The following is a 16,802-nucleotide window of genomic DNA, read 5'->3' as shown; positions in this document are numbered from 1 at the left end:
AATATTTTAGAATAAAATAAATATAATTTTTTTTTTAAAATAGTATAATTTATGATTTGATTTATCTACATATCGTATTGTGTTTTGTGCCAACATAACATTCTATTAGAAAAAATGTAAAACTTATCATTATGTACAAACATAAAATTTACAACAAAAAATCTAGTTATATTAAACATTACCCTTAATGACAACAGCACTAGCATCAAAATTTTATAAGGATAGGTATGACGGTCAAGTAAATTGACATTAGTGTCCCTTTCAATTTCATAGTACATCATTATTATTTATCAATGTTCCAATTCGCCAGATTCAAAAGCCAATAAAAAGTTTTCCTTGCTGGGTCCTAAATCTAAGAAAAGAATAGAAACCAAAATGGCCAGTCATAACATCTGCTTCTTGGTTTCTTCTCTCTTGCTTACAACATTGTTCCAAATCCAAACCAAAGTGTTATGTTACCAATACAAAGTTGGAGATCTAGATGCTTGGGGTATACCCACCTCAACAAATTCACAACTCTATGCCAAATGGTCCAAATTTCATAATCTCACCCTTGGAGACTCACTTTGTAAGTATATAAACTATATACTATTTTCATTAATATTACAAATCACACAAATTTCCTTAATTTCCATTTAGTGTAACAAAATCTCAAAAAGGGTATTTTCAATTATTAAAAAAAACTCAAAGTTTATATTTTTTGTGTATGCTTATGCAGTATTTCTATATCCACCAAGTCAAGATTCAGTGATTCAAGTGACACAAGAATCTTACAAGAGTTGCAACATTAAAGATCCAATATTGTATATGAACAATGGAAATTCTTTGTTTAACATAACATCACATGGTGATTTCTATTTCACAAGTGGAGTGGTTGGTCATTGCCAAAAGAATCAAAAGATTCATATATCTATTGGAGGAAATGGAAATGTTGATGTAGAAGCTAATAGTCCAACTTCATTGCCTGCAAATGCACCCTCTTATCAAACAGTTTTTGGGAACATTCCAATAGCTCCTTCCTCATCAAATTCACCTCACCTAGCTTCAACTTTCCATGTTCTTATTATTGGATCCATCATATCTATAATGTTTTTTGCTTTAATGTAAAAGCTGAGTAAGTTGAGACATAAATGTTGTTTATGATATATCGTATTATTTTTTGTTTACTTTGGATTCTTTTTGTCAATGATTTGAATATGTAATTCTTTATATGGTTTCATTTTTTAAAGTTACTTGTTCCTTGATTAATTTGGAACAATTATATATGGTAAAATTTTCAGCAAATTGAAATTTAATACTGTGTTGGAGGATTTCAGTTATGCATCTTCTTTTGTTCATCTATTACTGAAGAATTTTGCACAAATGTGGGGCAGCTGCATAGCTCCTCATCTTCTGGAAATTTTTATCTTTTGTAAGATGAAGCCCTTCAATCAATTGCCATGTTATGACCTCTAGAAATGAATGAATTGAAATGAGTCCACTCAACTAGATTCAAAGAGAAACATTAGTTTAGTTGATCCATCATAAGCCAATAGTCACGTGACACATTAGTTTTTATATTCGTCCTACCAATATCGACATTTGTTAGTTTAATTAGTTGTTACTTACGAAGTTATTAACTTATTATTGTTATTGAAACTAATTTTCAAAAGTTACAGGAGATGCAATATACAAATATTTGAAAGTCTTGTATAAATTATGGTATTTTGTTGAATATCATTAAACAAACTTAAAAAAATTTAAATCAATTTTTTTAAAATTTTTGGAAAAAACTTATATTAATCCAATCTATTAAGAAAACAAAACTTATGATACCATAAATAGAAAGGACAAAATCAAATACCATTTGTTAATTTCCTTTTCACCAAATCATCATTTTATTTATTTGGCATCTAATTTGTCCTTTTCCTATTTTTGTGGTGCAAAATCTTCTGATCTTGCAATTTCAATAGTAATAACATCACTAATCAGATCTGACATAAGTAATCTCTTTAATTTTTATACTGAGAGAGAGAAGTGAGAAAAATAAAAATCACACAACCCAACAAGCAAAGATCCACAAAACTAAAACTTGCATAAGAAAAAAACCATCTTGAACACAATCAATCATCTACAGTTACAGGGGCAGGTATCTGTAATACAATTTCATGTTGCAAAAAAAAAAAAACTTGAAAAAAATGGTTTATTTATTTATTCATGATCTATGTTTGTTGTTGTTGTTGACAGTTTTAAAAGCTTTGATATGGAGGATTTGATTGAAACCAGATTGTACTTTTGCTTTCATTGTAGAAACCATGTTGCTCTTCATGATGATGTGATTTCAAAAGCCTTTCAGGTGAACATTCTCACCTTTCATCTATTGAGATTTGAGACTACCCTTCCTTCAATCATTTAGATTATTATTACTAAACTATTTTAACCCATCCACTTAATTGGTTGTATAGATTATTATTACTAGACTATTTTTTCATATGTACATATTACTTTTATAAGCATGTTTTGATCTTTTGGATTTCAATTTGAACATAAAAAATTAATTAAAGTTGTGTTTGGATAAACAATTTATATATTAATTTATAGCATACACATTTATATATAAGTTATTTTTATAACACAAAGTAAAATAAAATGGTATTATTTTTATATAAACTGTAAGTCTTTTTCATATAAAATTAACTTAAATTAATTTATGTATTAGATATTGTTAGGAGTTGATTATAAGTAGTTATAAGTTGATTAGTTTTAATTACAATGAATATATAATATACTTTATATAGTGATCATAACTAGAATAACAAATCATAAGTTAGCTTGTAATCAAAACTAACCTCATAATTAACTATAACCAACTCTTAATGAAATCTAACATTATAAATATGTCATAAACTATTTTCATCAACTCTTTCAAATAAACTCTAAATACCCTTTTTATAAATACTTATGTTTATAACAAAAGTAAAAATAAAGTTAAACTCTTTCTATATAAATTATAAATTTAGTTTATAAAATAAGTTTAGCTTCTAAACAAATAGTTTAAAAAGTAGTTGTGTCGATCAATAGATAGATAAATTCAAATAAGTGTAACATCTTAAATTATTTATATTGCGATCTCTAGAAAACAAATTGGTGATTCAAATTTCAGGGAAGAAATGGAAGAGCTTTTCTGTTTTCACATGCAATGAATGTAACAATAGGGCCACAAGAAGACAAGGAACTCGTTACAGGTCTTCATACAATTGCTGATGTCTACTGTTGTGATTGTTCTCAAGTGCTTGGTTGGAAGTATGAAAGAGCTTATGAGGAAACTCAGAAGTACAAGGAAGGCAAATATTGTTAGAGAAAATTTGTAGTCAATGGCATACACAATATGAATCATCGCTCATAAATTCTTCTATGCTCACAAAATTTTAGATATAAGATTTAGACACACTAACAAATTGAAAAAGGTAAAAAAGAGAAAATAATTAAATAATATGTATTTATATGTGTTTTCAAATTTTGTACCTAAAATTTTGTGACCGTTCAAGTATTTTTCTCATCTCAATATGTCTATTGTGTATAGGTGAATATATTCTACATGTTCAATTTCAATTTCAATTTGAGCATGATTTAAATTCAGCTGTTGCTATTAACTGTGTGTATTACTTATCAATTGATGTGTGGATGGATATATACTTGTCCCCAACAATTATCGCATCTAAGAATGAGAGTTTATAGAATACAATTCTATATCTTAAGAAGACAAATATATTGATTTGAAAATTTGGAAAAAAAACTTTTAAGAGTTTTTCACAGCTTGGCCAATTGCTTTGGAATATCAAGTTGGAAGGAACAATTTAATGTATTATTTTGTGCATCTTAAGTTGGACCTTGCCTTTGGGAACATTCGAATGAGTGGAAGTGTTGTCGCGGTTGGGCCAACGAAGATCCTTATTAATCATAAAATTTCTTTTATCATTCCCAGTCTTCTCAAAAACCTTTTAATTATATCTCATAATCGAACTGACATTAATATGAAGTAAACTTTTTAGTAGACTAACATATTATAATAAACTTTTAAAAAGATTTTGATAAACCTAAAAAAACAACAAATTTATGACATATAATAAGTCAGACGTAAGCTTTAATTTTTATTTCCTTCCGTTTAACCATATTTTGCAAATTTTAATCTCATCTAACTTATTTCCACTCTTAGTTAATATCTTTAGAGAAAGAAGGTTGATGATTCACCCTTTTGTCAATAATAATATAAATGATTTTCAATTTTTCTTATCTTCAAAGATATTTTGAAAGTCCATATTGGATAGAAAAAACACAATTTTTATATGGTCTAAAATCATATTTTCAAACTCATGTACATTTTTAAAAAATGTGAGGTTGGTTTAGTTGGATCATATATATTCTTCTTCAAGTTTAATTGACATAAACATATGGCGAATTGACGATTTATTCTAGACAACACAAGTCAACATGGTTTAGATCAACTTGAACTACGTTACAAACTATATAACTGTGTTTGTTTCCAAAGAAAGATGAAGGAAAAATAAAGTAAGGGAAGAGAAAGTGGGTGGAAGAGAGATTCTTCTCTCGTTTGGAACAAATAAAAAAGCAGAAATGAAAAAAATCTGCTCACGAATTCCACACAAAAATGGTTTCCACCCACAATTGAAAAGAAAAGGTGAAGGATCCAGTTTTTTGTTGAAAGGACGAAAAAACCTTTGCAAACTTTTTCTCTGGCCACTAGCACTGATGTATTGTTGCTTGACAACAACACTTTTTTTGGTTGATTTTGGTAAAAAGAACTATATGATTGGTCAATATGTAGTAATTCCCTATTTTGAATTTTAAAATATTTTTATAAATATATATATAAACATAAATAATTTCTACACTCATTTATATACAAGGGTAATTATGTTAATTATAAAATAAATTTATTTATTTCTTTTCACTTTTTAATCACTTTCAATCCTACCAAACAATTTAAAAATTATCCTATTTTTTATTCACTTTCATTCCTTCCTCTTATTTTCTTTTCTTCCACTGTCTTTTGTCATCCAAATAAAATCTATATGACTAAGTCAAAACACATTTTAAAAATTAAATTTTTTAACATTACTACTTTTGGTTCTATATGGTTCTTGCGGTGTTCTTACACGCATAACATTAAAAATTAAAATTTTTAACATCACTACTTTTGGTTGGTCATGTTGAATTGAAAATAAGTGGAGGGTGACAACTAAAATCCTCAGTTGAGTCGCATTCAATTTCATGAATGCTTTTTGATTTTGGACGGTCAAGGCTGTAAAATAGATCCAATGGGTCTCTGCATTTTGCATCAGTCTTAGCGCAACCATGTAATGGTCATTCTTGTCTGTCCAGTACATCAACAACACCCACCAGGACATCATCTCCAATAACCAAAAACCATATTCCAAAACTATAGAACACATTTTATGTCGGAAACAAAATATATTATGTATCAATATACTAAATCATCTCCATGTAATAGCTATATCCTTGATTCAATGGAAAATAAGATAAACAAGAAACTACAATAACCACAACAATCTATTACATCTAACAGTATAAAATTCATCAAGTCTATTTTCTTTTAACAGAAAAGTGAAACATCACAGAGTCCTCTATCTGCAGGTAACATCTTCATATATTCAAAAGATTATTTGGCATGTTCTATCCTCATGAACTGAGCTCCACAAACAGGCTGGCCTGAGGATGCAATCCTGCTTCCTTTAATGACAGTGTCAGTTTTTCTTGTCCATAAACCACCCGAGGAAAGTTAGAGACTAGGCTGTAACTCTCGGCTTCTAAACAGTCCAACGAATCAACGTAGTCATACAAAGATTGAATTGTCACTGTGCTGTTGAACCTCCTTTCCTTGCGTACACCATTTGGAAACCGTACCAAAACCTAATAATTTTGATCGGAAAACAAAACAGTGATGTCATCCAAGTTAAAACATAATGAAACAAAATTAAGCTGAAAAAAATGAAAAATGAAAAACTAAAAAGGAAGTAAAGGTAAAAAGTAAAACCATATATGAATTGAAGTTAAGATATCACATACAAGTGAGGAACTATATAAGCTGAACAAATGAAACAAGCCAAGTACAGAGTAAAGGTACTACAGGAGAAAAATTAAATCTCGGCCATATCTTTATATACTTTACCTGTGTAACATTAGGTCCTTTTTCAGGTTCTTCACCAAGAGACTGAGCTTTCTCTTGACGTAATTTTGCTAATGCTGCTTGTTTCTCTGCAGCTTCCTGTGCTGCCCTTTCACGAGCCTCCTCTTCTTCCTTGCGCTTTCTCTCAGCTTCGGCAGCTTCCCTTGCGAGGCGTTCTTCTTCTTCTCTTCTCTGCCTTTCCCTAGCCTGGACATACACACAGTATTAGTCCACTATGACAATAACAGTGCCAAGATTTTCCAAATAAAGGCCTAAGCAAGGGAAGAAGTTGAGAACAAGGAAAAACACAAATCATGAAGTAGAGACCACTGAAAATTGACATAACAAGTAACCACTACAAAAAGCATACTTGATCAGCTTCAAGTGCAGCCCTGTATGCAGCATCTTGCTCCTCCCTTAAGCGCATATTATTTCTTCTTTCTTCTGCATCAAGCCTTGCTGCAACAAGAACTGGGGAACTTTCTTCAAGCACTCTCTGAAGTGTCACTAACATCTCCTCGGGGGATTTTGGACCTTCAACCTGGATTCAGTAAAATAGATTGACCAAAAAACATCAGTATCAGACAGCGTTATATAAGCAACAAATACTTGACACTTGGCATATCATTTTAGTAAGACAATGAATAATATGACTTAAATACAGTCTCGAATCTCGGTAGAAAAAAATATTGTTGATACTTGAACCTATACACAGTGGTCATGAAGTCATCTGTGGCATAACCATTTGGCACCACCAATTAAAACCTTCCTCATAATCCCTAACATTTCATAACAAGTGAGAAGGAAGAAAATGTTTTATAGTGACAAAGGAGCAAGCCACGCAACACGAAAAAACACAACAACAATGGTGGAGCCTTATCCTACTAGATGAGACCTACTATATGAATCAAACGGTCTACTTCAAGGAACTGAGTGACAAGAACTTATTCCATACATAAAGTGAATCTTCATCTAGCAAGTAGGAAACACCAGTTCTTGCAATATGATAAAGGAGAAGATACGTGATTTAACAGTGTTTATCATGGTGATTAATTTGATCTATTGCTCTAGCACTAGAAAGCAAGGTCTAGATGAAAAATGGAAATCATAAAGATCATTCGATTCAGCGTCACGACAACCACAAAGCTATGGAGATGGACTTCATACCAGCAACAATAAGGGAAAGTGATTATCCCCCCAAAGAAAATATTGCGCAAGTGACATTTCTTTCTTTGTCATCATTTGCATCTGTCACTATTCATTTATTCGACAAGAAAGCCGGCAAGCAATATTAAAACTATAAAATGACACTTGATGAGTTGAGCTTTCTTATAAGTAGTTAACCTTGCCACTTTTTTCCTCCTTTTTTTAATACATAGAGCTCTTTCCATTTTTATCTCTAATACCAATGACTAGTCAACTGGGTATTAGAGCTCCCTTATGTAGTCAGTAGCAAATAGTGTAGCGTAGCGGCCAACCCCCAAAACGCTATAGCGATGTAGCAGGTAACGGTATGACCGCTACGTCGAAGTCTAGGGAAACATTACAAACAATTTATACCATACACATTTACAGGCTAAAAAATAGAAAAGTGCTAGCACTAAATACATATTCATTGGTCATCACTTCAAAGTTCATTGCTACTAATATTTCATATATAATATAAAGCAAAATAGAGGACTGAAAACGCAGAAACAAAAAACAGAGCACAATAATGGGGTACTATGAGAAAGCTTTGAGAAGAAAGCTGTGTTGGTAGGGATGAGAACAGAGCAGGGACGAGTTGAAATCTCTGCTTTGAAAAAAAAGCTATGTTGGTAGGAGAAGAAGCTTCAGAACATAGCTTTCAAATAGGAGAAGTAAGGTCCCATATGATTACTGTACATCTATACCCTTCCTTATTTTTATACTTAAAAATAACCTAGAAAGAAATCAACAAAAAAGAAATTAAAAAACCCTAAAACAGTTTAAATGGTGAGGGAGATAAGAACTAGGAAGAAAGGTGATGAGACATGAGCAGTACAAAAAAGAGTGCAGGTAGGTAAGAACTAGGAAGAAATGGCAAAGAGATGATGTGACAAAGAAGGGACAATCAATCAGCAAATTCAAACTTCTAAACAGAGACCGAAGAAAGCTGGGGAATTGTGTTGCGGGGATGATGGCAGATGCTACCGAGAAGAGAGAACAGAAAGGCTTGAAGAGGATAATGATATTTCCATATCAATCGAATTATAAAAAGGGAGAAGGAGACTACAGCAGCATTCTGTATAAAGGGAAGGTAACTTTAACATATTAAAACTCTTAAGGGAGAATTAGTCACTTTTTGAATCACACAAAGACAAGTAAATACAGACAAAAGAACATGGACGAGACTGTAACTTATCCAAAATACTAATTATGGCATTGAGTCAAAATATTTTTCCACATTTTGCTGAAATAAATTAAATCTTAATTACTTTTACAAGTATTGATAAGTTGGCTCAGTAGGCTCCAATATGGCAAAGAGAGAAATTCAAAAGAACTAAAACCATCAAACTCATTTCCTTTGTTTTATCCATGGCAGACATATTAGGCAAAAGAAATTGCTACTTATAGTACAGACACGTAGACACTAATAATAATTTAAAAAATATAAGTGATTTAATATATCCATGTGTCATTGGAGTGTCGCACATAAGACACACTTACAATCTAAAGTGTCGGTGCTACATAGATTGCGAATTAAAACTTGACATAGTTAGGGTTTCAAGGTACTATTCCCATATTCCTGTCTACTCTCCTCATGTACAAAGGCAAAAACTTGACATAGTTAAGGCGTCATACTAACACAAGCTCCAGCAGGCAAAAATTTGTACTAGGGGATGGGGGATTTCACATATTTTTCTCACCTTTTCCTTCACAAATCTCTATAACTTCAAGTTCTTATCATCTGAACAATGTTCATGGCATCCCAGGCTGTTCTTAAATCCAACCAAAATTGAGTGAACTAATTAAGCCAAACCGCAGTTTGGTCCGGAATTCATTACCACACCGTATACAAACACACACCATATACAGAAAAGAAAAAAAAAAAAAAGCAACTTTAACCACTTAAACATAAAATCGTAGTATTCATTAACCCATTTGTATCCATAGCAAAAAAGTACCTGTTGAAGTAGTGCAATTCTCTGATTAGTAGCAGCCATAACAAGAGCACAAAACGGAAACCTCGAAGCCTTCAAACTATTACTCATCTTGAATCCTTCACTAGCACGAATACTACCACCCCAGCAAACAAAGTTCTGATTAACAAATTCAACAAAAGTCTCAGAACAAAGCGTCCTCCGACAAAACGACGGTGTATCAGGATGATCAGGCGAATGCAAGTAAACAAACAGAAGCTTAAACGAATTCCTAGACCGCTGAAGCGCGTCCATGAAACCCTCGCTCACGAAATTAGGCTTCGTCGTGTTTCCATAATCCCTCTCGAAAGCCGCAACGAAATCCATAGCTTCGGTAGTCGCCGCCGATACCGAAACCAACGGCGCTGATGCTGAAGAGGATGGGCCCGAGCCCAAACCCATGAAGCCCAAGGAATAAGATAGGACACCACCAGCGGCCCATAATCCCAACCCAATTGCGCCAGTAATTAACCCTAGACTTCCGGAAATGACAGAGACTGGTAATTTGATTAGCTTCCAAGCCAATCCGGGAGGAGGTGGAGGGAGAGGCGGTTCTGATTGAGATGATGATTGAAAATTATTATCGCCACCGCGATGGGTGGTGGTGTCGGTGGTTGGATTCGAAGTGGAAGTGAAAGAAGAGATGGCGAGTTCGAGGTCCCAATCGTGAGCGGCGAGGATCTCGGAGCAGAGGTCGGGATCTTCTAAACCGGTGATCGCTTGGAAATAAGCCAACTTATCGGAAACATCTGCCATTGTTTTTAGCTTGGATTTGAAATCTGAAGTGAAAAACCCAAACACCGACAATAGAGAATGAAGAGGAGAGAGTAACAAACAGTGTGTATGAATCTTACTGAATTGGAATTAGAAGGAAGAAGCACGTTTCTATGAATCAATAGAATTGTTGGTCCACCACAACTTCATCTTCTTCTTCTCTCTGTGTGTGATGTGAAGCTTAATTGTCATTCGGCCTTTTCTTGTGGCCCATTCCCAACATCTTAATTTTAATTAAGGTAACTTTTATCTTTTTCTACCTAATATCATTACTAGATTCAAATCTAAGGATTTTGGTCTTAATTTTTTAAAAATCTAGGCGTTTTGGTCTATCTTTAATTTTTTAATTAAAAATTAATAATATAACATATTTTAAATAATATAAATTAATAATATTGTAACATAAAATAAGATTATTTTAAAACTTAAAAAAAATAGTTTCAACTTTGAAAATTCTTTATTTTTATAATTAAATTAATAACGCATAACTAATTATTTCATTTAGATATTTTTACATAATTAGATTATATATTACGTCATTTAAAATATGTAAAATCACTATTTTTTAATTAAAAATTATAAAAAATATCAAAATTGTAGAATTTTAAAATAGAAGAATCAATTTCATAAATTAATAAAAATAGAGGAACTTAAATTTTAATTAATTCTAATTACTATAAAAATTTCACATAATACTTTGTTAAGGACAAATCTATATTTTGTTTTTGAAGAGAAATGTAAATTTGTTATATCTTACTTAATTATTACTTAATTAGAGTTTAAAGTATGGAATGCAAATTTTGTCAAAAATAATAAATATAAACTTCTAATAGGAAAAAAAGAATATTACAAATTTCATTTGCCTTAATTTAAAGTTTAAAATAAATTTTATTTTAACATAAATAAAAGGCTTAATTGCAATTTTGATCCCCTTATTTTAGCTGAATCGCAAAAGTAATCATTCTATTTTGTTTCTCCCCAATTTTAGTTCTCCAAACAATTTTTTTTTTATTTGTATCAAAATGGATAGAATGTGCCTTAAAAGTGGATGAACGGAATAGATTTGAATGATAATAGACCGATTGGATGAATTTGAATGATAATGAATAGATGAAAATAATTCATTACTTAATTAAAATCCACTAAAATTTAATTAAAAAATGTTAAATTCAATCCATTCACTAATATACAATACAATCCGACCATTATAATATTTTAATAAATGTATATCTATCTTATCCGTCTAATAATTTAAAAAAAAAATTAATAAGAAAATAATAAACAAAATTTAATGTGAAGGATGAAACATTTTAATAAACTATATACCTGTAATTTTACATTAAAATAATATAGTAATATTTTCTTAAAAATATTTATTTTGATAAAAGATAAACGATCAAAATTATATTTAAAATCTAAAAATTATTATTTTTAAAATAAATATATAATCTTTTCTTAAAGTTTTTCTTTTTAAATAAATAAATGCAAATCATTAAACAGTATTAAAAAAATATGTGTCATCTATTAGATTTTAAAAAAAGATTGGATGAATTGAATCAATCTATATTTTTAAATGTTAATGAATTTGATAAAATTTATTAACATTTTAATTATGTAGTGGATGAATTTATATAATTAGATAAATTCACATGCGAAGCTCTGCATGTGCGGGTAGTTGCCATAGCCCCGCAACCTTTTTCAAAATGTATTTATAATACCACGACATACACCTATCACTTAGTTTTAGTTTTAGTTGTTGCACTATGCTCTTGCATCTCACCTCACATTAACACACACACTTTTTTTTTTTCTTCATGAAATAAAATTTAAAGTGAGGTATGATCTCTCAATTTAAAAATAGAGAAACCCTTGAGGTACAAAGATGTTGGGAGTTAATTCAACTTTCAAAGTGTAGAATTTTAATATATGAAGAAAAAAAAATGAATATTTCAAGGTCACATTTAACTTAGAATAATGAGTTAGGAGTTTTCATAATTTATCAGAATTGTGGAGTATTAATCTTTTATGGATGAAATTAAATTTTCTATCCTATAAATAAAGAGACTAGTGAAGAGATGAAATATCCCAACATTTAGGTGATTATGAGAAGAGTTGTAGAATCTCTATTTTGAGTGATTATATAGAGAGTTGAAGTATCTTCAATCATGTCCTAGTGAGAGAAATATCTGAGTGATCATTTGTTGTGTGAGATGTAATTGTTATCAATCTATGTAACTCGTAGATATACATTGAGTTAAGTTACAAATTATTGTAATTTTATTTGAGATGATAAATGAATTATGTTGAGATCCATGTGGAATCTTTGTATCGAAAATCTTATTAACAATGGAGTTTAGATAACGTGTTTTGTTGGTTGTTGCTAACAGCAGTACAAGCACATATGAAGCATCACCATATTCAAAACTCATATGAATGTCAAGATCAAAAACTATGGTGGGGGAACATAGGAGATTAGAGCTATCAATTTGACAAAAACTATGGTGGGGGAACATAGGAGATTAGAGTTATCAATTTGACAGACTCACTAATTATTGGCCACAATCCTTATGTTAGTTAAAAATGCCCAAAAAAAAAAAGCCCCCAACACTAAAAAGCCTCTAAAATTTTGTGGGCTTAGTGGAGTCTATGGACCCAATTTTTCAAAAAAAAAATCAATATTTTTTTTAAAAAAATGGACAATATTTTTTTTTCGAAAATTAAATTTTTCTGATAAAAAAGTTTTGATTTTTCCAATAAAAAATAATTTACAATTCTTTTCTCAAAAATTTTTTAATTCGAAAAAAAAAATTTGATTTTTTTTGAGAAATTTTGTTTAAAAATTTTCTCACAATTTTTTGAGAAAAACAATTTCAAAAGAATTTCAAAAAAAATATCTCAAAATATTGGACCTATGAGCCTTCTCTCTTAAACCCACAAAAAATAATGAAATAATGGGCTAGGGCTTTTAAAAAAATTATTTTAATAGGGGGTATAATATTAGGGATTTAGTAATAAATGTTTTAAGGGAAACTTATGAGTTTGGGGCTTTATTGACAACTCCTAAGGGTGTTCAAGAGATGTGACTGAACAGAACATCAATTTTTTGGCTAAATAGCATATTCAGTCCCTTAACTCAATTTCACTTAACGTTTTAGTCTTTTATCTTTTTTTTCTTTTCGATTTGGTCCTTTATTTTAATTTTAAGTGACAATTTGATCTTTTATGTTTTAAAATGCCAACAATGTTATCTTTTTATTTTACAAAAATTCAAAAAGTTCATAAAATTTTCAAACGAAACCCATAACATTAATTATCATCTTCAATATAATACAAATTTCATCAAATTCATAACTTAAATATTTAAATAAACTCATATTTTCATTCTTTATTTTATGAATTTAATGTAGTTGGAGATGAAAATATGAGTTCATTTGAATATTTGAACTATACATTTGATAAAATTTGTTTGAAGTGAGCTTTACAAGGAGTAGAAGCGGAAGGGTGCTTATTCTTGTGTAGGGGGAAAGTTGAGAAAAACATTTGCAAATCATGAAAGACCAGCGATGAGAAGGGAAAATAATGGCAAAAATGAAAGAAAAAAAGGATGGTGTAGAAGTTTGAAAATTTTAATTGAAGAAGGATTTCAAAGTATGAAATTGAAATGCATGGAAAAAGATAATGAATATTTCAAGGTATTTGAATTTGAGACTTGCCCATTCAACTTAAAAGAATGAATTAAGAGTTTTTAAAACTCATTGGAATTGTGGAGTATTAATGTCTTTTGGGATGAAAACAAACTTTTTATCCTATAAACTAAAGAGACTAATGAAAAGATGAAATATCTTTACATTTAGATAATCGTGAAAAGAGTTATAGAATTTCTATTTTGAATAATTATATAAAGAATTTGAGTATCCTAACCATGTCTCTGAATTTACTAAGTTCACTGTAAGTCTAATCAAATAAATTCATTTTCAATCCCGAGTTTACCAAACTTCAAATTTAGAGTGGAGTCAACTTAAAATTCATAATTAAACTTGTGAAATTGTACAACTCTACGAGTTAACTAACAATTTTAACAACCTTAATTTTAGAGTGCTTACGAATTGTAGGAATCTATCTCAAATTTAGAGCAAGAACTATTCCTCATTCAATAATTATTTAAAATTCATTAGTAATATTGAAGATTTTTTTGCAGTAAGTACGATTAAACACAGACACAAACATTGGCTTGTAAATCTTACTTCCATTTTTCTTCTTGTATATATAATATTACGGATCTCTTATACATGTAACATGTAATATGTCATGGATCAAAGATTATATACACAAATAGATGTTATATATATATATAAAGTAAGGTCATTAATTATTCAAACCATCTGGAGTGTTTTGATTATTGCTACCTCATCTTTCTCTTGTTCTTCAGGGGAAATCTTATTGTCTGTTGAATGTTGTTTGGACTTGTCACACTTAAACATTGCTGGTTCGAATTTAGCTAAGTTTGATAATTCTTCAACACTTTTCACAATGTCTTCAACACGTGCTACGATTTCAGTAATCAAAGAAACTACTGTTACCACTTGAATTATTTCAATTATTGGGATTTCCATTTTTGCATTACTATTATTGTGTGTGTCTGGATATGATTTTAATAAATTTTGTAGCTCTTGTGCAGAATTATTCATTTCTACGACCAGAATATCAAGTTTATTTGATTTTGTCATACTCTTGATTGTAATTGCTAGCTCTCTTAAGACACATGCAGAGTTTGTTCCCACTTTCATAGAGCTTTGGCTCATAATCTTCTTCATATTATCTGAGGTCTGCAAAATTTATAATTCAATTAGTTACTGAATATGCCTAAGGATTATTGTCTTAAATTTACCTTATTATATTAAGGAATGAAGATATTATATTACCTTATTTTCTGAATGTATGCATCCAATAAGAGCATCAATGCAAGAAGCACATCTACGCATTGTGGCTCCAATTTTAAGATATTGTTTCCATGGGTGACAGAAATTGAAGTTCCCATGAGCAGGCTCCCATCTTGCTAAATTAGCCTGAAATTATTATTTATTCAATTTGTTTAATTTATTATTCCTCAATATTATTAAGCATTTTATTTGCACCACAACCATATCTATATATATTATTAGACCAACCATTGAATCTTCTGATGCTTTGGAGTTTAGCACACATTTGTAACCCATCAATTTTTTGTTAGACTCCTCATTTGCTGTTTGGGCTTCAAAGTATTGATCCACACAACCTAAACCACATATAATAATTATTTCCACTAATTAATGCATGGGACTATATATATAATAATGTATTTTAAGAAAAGTCTATTTATTTTTAGACTGACCTTGCAGAGAGTTGGCGAGTTTGTGGAGGTTTCCAGTTACTAAAACGTAGAGTTCTAGTCCGGCCCAAACAGGGCGAATAGTGATGCTAACGATAATGCACAATGAAGTTCCAATTATAATAGTGGAAATTCTTTGTTGTGCCATAGCAAACAATTCATCAATCCTATAACCGGATACTGAAACCAAGCTGAAAGTGAGGATAAATATCATAGCACCATAATCAAAACGAGCCTTTATTGTTGGGATGAATCTTGAGAATGTTGCTGCAGAAGCTGTAAACGGAGATTAATTAATCAATTTATATTATATGATAATATGATAATAATAATTTGTTTATAAATATAATGATACCTAATAGAAAGAGTGAGAACCCAACAATGACAGGTTCCCATTGCTCTCCTGCTCTACTAGCAACCCAATGCACACCAAAGGCTAGAAGGCCAGCAAGGGTAGTTCCACATATTCTATTTATGCTTTTATATATAGTAGCACCTGCAGTTTCATCACCACCGTTCAATATTTGATCAAATCTTGATATAAAAATAAAATTTAATTAATATAGTTAAAGCTACCTACCCGCGGTGTACTCAAAAACTACAATAACGGTCATAACTGCCCACATAGCATTTCTTCCAACTCCATCATACAAAGGCTTCAAGTAGTAGAAAAGGGAAACAGATGTTAGTGCTATCCCTACCTTCAAGCAATGAATGAATTTTCTTGGATCATTCACACCTATCTCCCAAGCTTTCTTAATAAATTTGCTCAACTTGGAATAAAAACTTGCTATTAATGTCCACATGCTACAAGAAGTTACAGCTTTTTTCCATCGACCATCTTCTACTTTGATTCTCCATTCTACTCCCTTAACTTGACTCATTTCTTTCTCTCTATGTAAAATGTTGTTGGGAACAAGATTAGTGGAAAACACTCCAATCTAAGGCTTTATAACTAACGTTAAGATTTACCCATACTAGAGGACTATCATTTGTATTTATATAGAAAAAAAAGGCATTTGTCGCATGTCTCAAGATGAAGATATAAAATATTAATCAAGATTCAGAACATAACATTCTATTTTTAATTCCTGTTTATTGGAGATAATAGAATGTGCTAACTTTTATAGATTTTCTATTCTTAGACTAAGCTGATGTAAGAGCACAACTATATATATACTTAAGTGCTTTATCTTTTTGTGTAGGTTCAATTTGGTGGACATACATAGATATATAGATGGTTGTTGAATATATTATATATTTTGTTGGAATTTAAGTGTATACTAATATTTAGCAATATATTCACTACTTT

The 16,802-nt window shown here is 30.5% G+C and overlaps 3 protein-coding genes across 3 annotated transcripts; 1 reads left to right on the top strand and 2 right to left on the bottom strand.

The window, feature by feature from the left end:
* Positions 1-256: 256 nt before the first annotated feature.
* On the top strand, positions 257-1,323 carry LOC101490702 (early nodulin-like protein 8). Its single transcript, XM_004495446.4, has 2 exons — positions 257-568; positions 719-1,323. The coding sequence occupies exons 1-2, from the start codon at positions 376-378 to the stop codon at positions 1,105-1,107; spliced, it is 582 nt and encodes a 193-aa protein (XP_004495503.1). The 5' UTR covers positions 257-375; the 3' UTR covers positions 1,108-1,323.
* A 4,129-nt stretch (positions 1,324-5,452) lies between these two features.
* Positions 5,453-10,327, bottom strand: LOC101490379 (plant UBX domain-containing protein 10). The gene is made up of 4 exons (XM_004495445.4): positions 9,334-10,327; positions 6,558-6,728; positions 6,191-6,394; positions 5,453-5,931 (listed from the first exon to the last, which is right to left on the bottom strand). The coding sequence occupies exons 1-4, from the start codon at positions 10,102-10,104 to the stop codon at positions 5,701-5,703; spliced, it is 1,377 nt and encodes a 458-aa protein (XP_004495502.1). The 5' UTR covers positions 10,105-10,327; the 3' UTR covers positions 5,453-5,700.
* A 3,941-nt stretch (positions 10,328-14,268) lies between these two features.
* On the bottom strand, positions 14,269-16,499 carry LOC101490040 (putative aluminum-activated malate transporter). Its single transcript, XM_004495444.4, has 6 exons — positions 16,071-16,499; positions 15,846-15,986; positions 15,494-15,766; positions 15,291-15,397; positions 15,045-15,188; positions 14,269-14,948 (listed from the first exon to the last, which is right to left on the bottom strand). The coding sequence occupies exons 1-6, from the start codon at positions 16,372-16,374 to the stop codon at positions 14,496-14,498; spliced, it is 1,422 nt and encodes a 473-aa protein (XP_004495501.1). The 5' UTR covers positions 16,375-16,499; the 3' UTR covers positions 14,269-14,495.
* Positions 16,500-16,802: the final 303 nt, after the last annotated feature.

This window comes from Cicer arietinum, chromosome 4, assembly GCF_000331145.2.
Source record: "Cicer arietinum cultivar CDC Frontier isolate Library 1 chromosome 4, Cicar.CDCFrontier_v2.0, whole genome shotgun sequence".
NCBI lineage: Eukaryota > Viridiplantae > Streptophyta > Magnoliopsida > Fabales > Fabaceae > Cicer > Cicer arietinum.
The sequence above is the reverse complement of the archived record's forward strand: the minus strand, read 5'-3'. Positions and strand labels throughout refer to the sequence as shown.